Source organism: Harpia harpyja, chromosome 3, assembly GCF_026419915.1.
Source record: "Harpia harpyja isolate bHarHar1 chromosome 3, bHarHar1 primary haplotype, whole genome shotgun sequence".
NCBI lineage: Eukaryota > Metazoa > Chordata > Aves > Accipitriformes > Accipitridae > Harpia > Harpia harpyja.
The window spans coordinates 44,997,712-45,006,215 of NC_068942.1; the positions used below are offsets into that span (position 1 = coordinate 44,997,712).

The 8,504-nt window shown below is 55.6% G+C and overlaps 1 protein-coding gene across 1 annotated transcript; it reads left to right on the plus strand.

The window, feature by feature from the left end:
- Positions 1 to 363: 363 nt before the first annotated feature.
- ZFP36L1 (ZFP36 ring finger protein like 1) lies at positions 364 to 4,034 on the plus strand. The gene is made up of 2 exons (XM_052782377.1): positions 364 to 592; positions 1,489 to 4,034. Exons 1-2 carry the CDS (start codon positions 536 to 538, stop codon positions 2,437 to 2,439), a joined length of 1,008 nt encoding a protein of 335 aa, XP_052638337.1. The 5' UTR covers positions 364 to 535; the 3' UTR covers positions 2,440 to 4,034.
- Positions 4,035 to 8,504: the final 4,470 nt, after the last annotated feature.

Genomic DNA, 8,504 nt, shown 5'->3' on the forward strand with positions numbered 1-8,504 from the left:
GGGGCGCACGGGGGGTGTGTGGGGTGCGAGGCCCCGCGCGCGGCCCCGCGCACACACACACGCGCGCGCGCACAGGCGCGCGGCGGCCCGCACAACTGCCTCCGCCAGAGCGGGGGAGGGCAGCCAACACCCCCCCCCCCGCCCGCCCCCCACCCCCCCCCGGCCGCGGGCCGCTCCCCCCCCCCCCCCTTTTCCTTCCCCCACTTCCTCCTCCCGAAAGTTTTTCTGGGCCCGCCCGCCCGGCCGGGTGATTCAGTCGCGGTGTCAATCACCCTGCCCTCCTCCTCCTCCTCCCCTTCCTCCCGCCGCCGGCTCCTCCTCCCGGGCTAAGTCCGAAACTTTATAAGTTGAGCTTTCCCCGAGCCCGCTGGAAGCGGCGAGCGGGCGCGGCGGCCGGGCGGGCTGGTGGTGGCGGCGGGATCGGCGGCGGGGGGAGGCTGCGAGCCGGGGCGCTGGAGGCTGTGCCTGACCCACGCCGTGACTCCTCGTGTCTGTGTGCCGCTGCCCCACCCGCTTCCCCCCTCGCTCGCCGAAGATGTCCACAGCCCTGGTGTCGCCCACCATCTTCGACCTGAGCGAAGTTTTATGCAAGGTAAGGGCGCCGTCGGGGGCTGCTCCTCCGCCTTCGGGGCTCTTGAGCTTCTCTGGGGTGCGCGTTCGGTTGTTTCCCCCCCCCCCCCCCGCTCCCGTCCCGTTTTCTGGCCGGGAGCAAGTTTGGCGCCGGGGCCGGGGGGGCGCAGGGCGGGGGCCGAGCGCGGCCGCCCCGTCGCGGGGCGCGGGGTCCCCAGCCGCCGCCGCCCGCGCTTCCCGCCTCGGCCGCTCCGGCGGGGGGGCACCACCCCGCGCTCCCGGCGGGCTCAGCCGCGGCGCCGGGCGGAGGGGCCGGGTCCTTCCCTTGCCCCCGGGGCCGCCGCGCCGCAACACGCCCGGGCGCGGCGCGGCGGGGCGGGCGGCGGCCCTGCCGCGGGGCCGGGCGGGCTCCCTCCCCCCGGGGCTCGGCCGCCCCTCGCTCAGCCCCGCCGGAGGGGGAAGCGGGGCGGCGAGGGCTGGGCGGGAGCCGCCGCGCTACGGGGGGAGCGGAGGGGCGGGCGCCGGCGCTGCGCGCTGCCCTTCCCGCTCGCCGCCGGCCCCCGAAGCGGGGGGCTTTCCCGGAGGAGAGCTCCGGCCTCGGAGCCGCTTAGGATGCAGCCGGCGGCTCCCCCGCGTCTGGCGCTTGCCTCGCTTCGTTACTTCCCTCCGCCGGGGCTGCGCGGGGGGACGGGGAGGGGCTGCCCGGGGCCCTCGGGCGGAGCGGCGAAGGCGGCCGAAGCAGATGTTGCTGCGGGGGGGGGGGGGGGGGCCGTCGGGGCAGGGCGGCCGCCGCTCCCCGGGCTCCCTTGCTCGCCGCCCGGCGGCGGGGCGCCGCGCCGCGCGCGGGAGGCTGCCGGGGCTGCGCGGGGACGCCGGAGGAGGCGGTGGCAGTGACCGGCCCTTGCTTTCTCCCCGCAGAGCAACAAGATGCTGAACTACGGCCCCTCGGGTGTCAGCGGGTGCCTGCTGGACAGGAAGGCGGTGGGCACCCCGGCCGGCGGGGGTTTCCCTAGGAGGCACTCTGTCACCCTGCCCAACTCCAAGTTTCACCAGAACCAGCTCCTCAGCAGCCTGAAAGGGGAGCCGGCTCCCATGCTGGGCCCCCGGGAAAGCCGCTTCCGGGACCGCTCCTTCTCCGAGGGCGGCGAGCGCCTGCTGCAGCAGAAGCAGCCCGGGGGACAGGTCAACTCCAGCCGCTACAAGACGGAGCTGTGCCGCCCCTTCGAGGAGAACGGCGCCTGCAAGTATGGCGACAAGTGCCAGTTTGCCCACGGCATCCATGAGCTGCGGAGCCTCACCCGCCACCCCAAGTACAAGACCGAGCTGTGCCGCACTTTCCACACCATCGGCTTCTGCCCCTACGGGCCGCGCTGCCACTTCATCCACAACGCGGAGGAGCGCCGGGCCGTGGCAGGGAGCCGGGAGCCCCCCGTCACCGACAGACCCCGCCTGCAGCACAGCTTCAGCTTTGCCGGCTTCCCCAGCACTGCTGCCAGCGGGCTGCTGGACAGCCCCACTTCCATCACCCCGCCGCCCATGCTGAGTGCCGACGACCTGCTGGGCTCCCCCACCTTGCCTGACTGCGCCAGCAACCCTTTCACCTTCTCCAGCCAGGAGCTGGTCAGTCTCTTTGCCCCCAGCATGGGGGTGCAGGTGCCCAGCGGGAGCTCCCCCACCACCTTCTTGTTCAGGCCCATGTCCGAGTCCCCCAACATGTTTGACTCGCCACCCAGTCCTCAGGACTCCCTCTCTGACCAGGAGGGCTATCTGAGCAGCTCCAGCAGCAGCCACAGCGGCTCAGATTCCCCTATCCTGGACACCTCAAGACGTCTTCCCATCTTCAGCAGACTCTCCATCTCCGATGACTAATCTGGGGTTTCCTCTTGCTCCCCCCCACCTCTATTATGATGTTAAGCTGAACTCCCCCCCCCACCCTGTCCCCAGTAGTCTGAGCTGGATGTTAACGTGTCCACCTGCCTGCGTAAACCCACTGGCTTAAACCTTAAGTGCCAAAATACGATGAAAAGCAATAACGTTTACAAAATTAGTGCCTTTTAATGCTTTCACTGTGACTGTATTACCTCTCCAGCTGCAGAGGGCACCAGCAGCTCTGTGCACTTCCAGATGTGCAGGAAATGTCCGGATCCAGCTCCCTCCACTGGCCATGTACTGCATCGCCCTCTCCCAGTCCCTTCCTGACTGGCCAGTTTCCGCTAGGCTGCAGGCATGTGGGCAAGCGTTAACATCCAGTCCTCTTTCTCCCCTCCCCTTAAAGACTAATCTTGCCTGGATCCGCTCAGGTCTGCGGGAAGAAAAGCTGAGAACGGACAAAGATTGTAACATGAGTGGGACTTCGACTGGGAGGAAGGAAACAAAAAAGAAAACAAAAACCAGATGGACTATGAGAGACTTGATTTTGGTGCTAAAAGTTCCCCATGTATTCATGTGACATCTTAAAACAAATAAAGAAATAGAGGGGGTGGGGCCAACAGAAGTCATTCCACACACACACACACACACACAAGTTCGTGTAAACAAAGTTCCAGTAGACATAGCTTTAATGGTTTTGCTCTAGAGTACTTTAGACCTATCTTAGAGCACTCACGCCAAGCTTTTTATTATTTTTTTCTGGGTTTTTAATTTTGTATAACTTTTCAGAAATTGGAGAGCAAATTTTGCTTGTCACTGCACAACAATATAAAAAAGCTTATTTAACTTATCAAAACGTATTTATTGCCGAAACCTATGCTTTTTTGTTAATTTTGTTCATATTTATCGGGATGATGAATCCATAGAATATATTCTTTTATGTTTAAATTATGATCTTCCATATTAATCTTAAGATTGTGAAGTGTCTTTTTTCCTTTTTTCCCCACAGTTTAATATATTATACTACAATGACATTTTTTGTAACTTTACACTTTTTTTGGTTATTTTATTTTAAAAAATGAAAAATTAATTTAAAAAAATGCAAAAACTGTGTTTGGATTATTTATTTTAGAATTCCCCCCCCCCCCCTTTTTTTTTTTGTGTTGGACTGCAAATTGAGTTAATGTGCTTCTTTGCCTTTCCTCTTCTCTTCCCCTCCTCTGGGTCTTGCCTACTTGGGCTTTAGAATGTACATACCTGAGCTCTGTTGCGAGACAGCGTGGAAGGAAGACCTTTTTCTTCCTCTTTTTGTATAGATTCTTCAAGGAGAAAAGCCTTGGGCTCAAAGTGCCTATCTGAAGACATTCCAAATACAGTTTGTCTTTGTGTTTCTGTATTCCAAGTTTGGAGTTTTCCTTGCTGAGGTGAACGGGACTGGCACAAAGAGAATAATGAATGTAATTTTTTTTTTTTCCCCTGTTACTGTTCACTACATTGCCTTTTCTTCCTCTTTGTGTGAGTTTATTTAAAAGAGAATCTCTTTTGTAACGACTGTTTGCAGTTTAAATCAATAAACCCCAAGTTTTTTCAAGAAACTGACAGTGGAGCTGGTTTTACTTGCAAAGATTGAGGGCCTGGTTTTAGACAACCACTCAAATGCAGATACTTCCCTCTTGACCCTTGAGGCACCCACTGTGTGCTCAGGCATCCCTTCATTGCTCCTCACTGATTAAGCGGGTCAGCCCTGCAAGTGTGTGGGTGCAGATACCTGATGTGGCCTCTAACCCTCTCTGTCTCTTACGGAGTCCTCCCATCTTGAGCTGCTCAGTCTGTTCCTGCAAACTTCTTTCTGATCAGTGTAGCTTAAACCTTGGATTGGCTTTTGCTCCTTGTGTGCCCTGTGTTCCTGCACAGCTCCTTCCCCCTCAAGGAGAGCCTACGTGTGTTTTGGGTGAGGCTGAAGTGGGATGTTGAAGTGGTAACAGATCTCCCACGTCTCAGGTCTGGCTTGTTAGTGGTACTGCTCCGCTTTGGTAGAGCGGCTGTTTGGTATTTTGTATGTGAGAGGAACATGGCCCCCAGCAAAGTCTTGGTATACGCACAGATCACTCTGCCATCACGTTCAAGCCCTCGTACCCCTTGAAGTATCAGTCAGCAATCCCAGAAATTTCTGAAGCCAGGGGTTTTGTTTAGGGACACTTCTTTGCCAGTGCTGCTCATGGTGCAAGTCTTGTGTTTTCACCGTTGAGCTCTCCTCTGGAGCAAGCTTGGTGCTCTTCCTCACCTGAAACTGTTCCAGCTCTTTTCCAAATCAGGCGTGGAATATTGCTGCCGAACCACCAGTCCTTCAGCTGTCTTGACATGCCTCAATGTTCAGGAGAGACATTTCCTAATTCATGTTGGAGAAGTTCCTGCCAAGCAAAAGCTGCAGGATACCTCGAGGCTTACCCTGCTGTACCTTCCCTGCTGCTGGCTTTGTGCAACACACTTTCTTGTGTGGTCTGGCAATAAAGGTGGAGGAAAGATGGTGGAAGAGGAGTGTGGCTGGTAGAAGCTGGTTCCCATGAACAGTGCAAAAGCCGTATGGGGAGTTTGCTCGGCAGATGCTGATGTAACTAACACGCAGTGCGGTCTGCATGCTGATCCCTCAGAGGAGAGCCTCAGGCACAGCCCCGGTACTGTTCAGCGGCCTTCAGATAGCTTCTACTGACTGCAGCCTTGCCCCTGGGCACAAAGGCGATGGGGGCCACATGGGAGATGGGCTTCTGCCTGGAAGACCCATGCGTGGCTGCAGCAAGCACCCAGGCCTGCCTCCTTCCCCTCTGCTGGAAGCCGAGCCGCCGGCCTCTGAAGAGCGAGGCATATCCGATTTGGAGAGGATCCCAAGCCTATCGCAGGGCGTGCATGTGGAGCTTGAAACTGCTTGCTTCCTCTCGGGACTTTCTGTGCAGGTCTTAAAACAAACAGTCTTTGCCCAGTTAATAATTGATGAAGAAAATAGCTGTATTAGTTGCACGGTGCTATTGGTATGACAAACAACTGGGAAGCTGCGCTAGAAGTAGGTCTTCACTCACGGTACTTGTGTACTTTCCATGTCCTTCTAGTACACTGGTTTTGGGAAGCCAGCACCATTTTTCTCCTGTGAGTTTATTAATGATAAATGCTCTATCACTCAGGGTTTTGCTTTTTGAAACTAACATTGAGCTAGGTCACGCAGGGGATAGAGAAGAGTAGAACAGACAGCATCAGAAGTTTACTTTCTGTAATCGTTTGTAAGAGAGAGAGAGAGCACAGAAGAGCCTCCAGCAATGCAGTGATTTGCCTGATCTGACACCATTAGCATTCATTGCGGCCTGGGTATATGGCAGCAGCTAGTCTGGAGGGACTTCTTCTTTGGATTTACCATGGATGAGTTGTCCGTGCTGTTTCTCATAGGGTTAGCATCTGTGTCCCCTAGCATTTCTCCATTGTTGATAATAGCCTAGCCAAGGCTCAGAAAAGTAAATAGCCTTTCCTGGCACGTTCCTCTGACTTGAGGGCTCCTCCATGCTCTGGCTCATTGATATAGTGCACGGGACTCTCCAAGTGGCCGGGAAGAAAGGGCTGGCCTGTACACTCGTGCAGTTGCTCCTGACATGCCTGGCGTGCCAGGGCAGAGAAAAGCACCCACAAGGACAAGAAACCTGTTGGCCCATGTAAGGTGGCATGGCAGACTGTGCCTTGGTGCACTTTACAGGTTGCCCTTACAGCTCTTACTGTGGGGCAGGGGGACACCTAGGGTGGCTCTTGCAATTCCTCATGTACTTTTTGTTACAGTCATGGATGCTTGGCTGTGGCCTCGTAAGAAGACTGGGTCCATGCCTCTGGGCTGCAGGCATTCGCTGTCACTTATTTTTTGGCTTCAAAGTCAGGTGACTTTAGTGCTATCCACATTCAACATGTCTAGCTGTCTTTGGAAATTACAGCCAGCGTGTATGGCTGGCTGTGCCAGTTGCCTCTTGGTAAGGAGTAACGTGATGACTTTGATCTGCAGAGCTCCAGGTGGCTCAGATCCCACTCCCGTGGCTGCCTCGCTCCTTCCTATTTCCTACAACGGCTGTAGGTGTCCCAGCGACTGTACTGGCTATTCCCTTGCTATGGGCTACATGTGGGTTTTGTACCAAAACATCTTCAGTTCTGCAGTCGGGGGCTGTAGAAACAGAGACTGCCTCATTTCCTGAACTTCTCTGTAGGTGAGGGCTGCAAAGTCAAATAGAGTTTCTTTGCTGTTGTTGTTTTTAAAGGCAGTTGGGAACTTTACTACCTAGTTTTGGCCAACCTTTGTTTAGCATCACTTGTACTTAGGCATGGTGTGCCAGATTGCAAGTAACAAAAAATACTGCTTAAAAAGAACCCTGAAGTGCTCCAAGTTCCTGGTCCTGACAGAATTTGCCTCATCAGCATAGTCATGAAATCGGGAGACAGAGAGGGAAAGAACTTGGAGAAGCAGGGAACAGCAGAAGTACGCCTGGAGAACTGTTACAAGCTGGCTTGAATTTTCAGTCTGTACGGTTCCTGCGCAGGGAGGGTAATGGTCTGTGAAGGGGACTTGGAGCTGCTGTTGCAAATGAGGTAGGGATGACTGGGCTCTGCCAGGCCTTGCACAGCAGAGGGGAGATGGCGGTGGGGCAGGAAACAATGGGGTCACCGTTAGAGATTGGGAGCAAGGCAAGAGCTAGAGATCGAGTCCATACAGCATGGGGATAGCAAGGGTGAGAGAGCAGCCATGCTACCTTGAGTCCGAAGACTTCTTAACTAATGGTGTTTGGATGGATGAAGGCTAATGAACTGGGTCTCTCCAGTAGGGCTCAGGAGCAGCAACATTGAAGGGAAGGTCTGGATAATGTAGCCTGCTGGATACTATCTGATGATGATGCCCAAGGATATGAATGAGTATTAAGATGCAGTAATACATGCAAAAACCACAGCATGCCCTTTACACTTGCTAATTGCTGCAATTTGTGTGGCCTGCATTGGGGAAAGCTAGCATGTGCTTGAGCCTGGAGAAAGAGGCTTTGGGAGAAGGTGCAGTGGTCAGTGTGTGAGCAAAAAGGCTCCCGGCTCCAGTGCTGGAGATGTTGTGGGGGCTGGAGGCTGCAGATGTGTCCAGGGGTGGCACTGACACAAAAGCACAGCCCTAATACCTGCCTGAAGGGAGAGAGGGGCTTGTGCTTGAGGGAGGCTCCTCGTGCCCTAAATAACAACAGGCAAACATCAAGACATGTGGTCTTGTACCCTGCAGTGGGGTCAAGGAGGCGGTTCTGCTGCGGGGAGGTGGTGTGATGAGTGACCAGGCGCTCTGGTGACAGGCAAAAGTGTGGCGAGTGAAGCGAAAACAGGCAAAAAAATGAAGAGTGGTGCCTTCCTTACCTGGGTGCCACAGAAGAGGGGTCAGGAGGAGCCCACAGCAGAAGCAGTTTGAGGGGTATGAACCAGCCACAAACAGGAGGAAAACAGCAAAACGAGTGTTGGGAAGGAGTTCAGCTGGGAGGAAGAGGTGACACCAGTTGCAGAGGGTCTCTCTGGGGCTGGGAACGCCGGGAGGGATGGCGAGACTGGCTCGGCGGGGACGCTGCAAGCGTCTGCCGGGAACTCGTGGAATGGCCCTTGCGCTCGAGGCCGAGTTCAGCCCAAAACGTTAGAAGATGATTCTGCCTGGTGATGTAAAATGTCCTTTGTTTGGAGACTCTCTGGCCTGTTAAGCAATGCCTGTTCCTCACAAAGCCGACGCTTATTCCCTAGAATACTTCCAGCGACCAAAAAAAAAAAAGTTCCTCTAAGACACCCTAAACCAATACCTGCTGTGACTAAGCCCTGTGGGCAGCTCCGCAGCTGATTTATATCCTCCCCCTCCAAACTGAAGGGGTTAGAGTAGAAACAGACGCCGCGTTAAACATAGCCGAGGGCAGCGAGCAAGGCAGCTCTGCAGCGAGGCGGGGAGGAAGCGGGGCTGCGGGGCGGCTGCTGCCAGGCGTGACGCCGGTTCGGGTTTCCTCGTAGGCAGAACAGAGCTCCTTTTGGCTGGT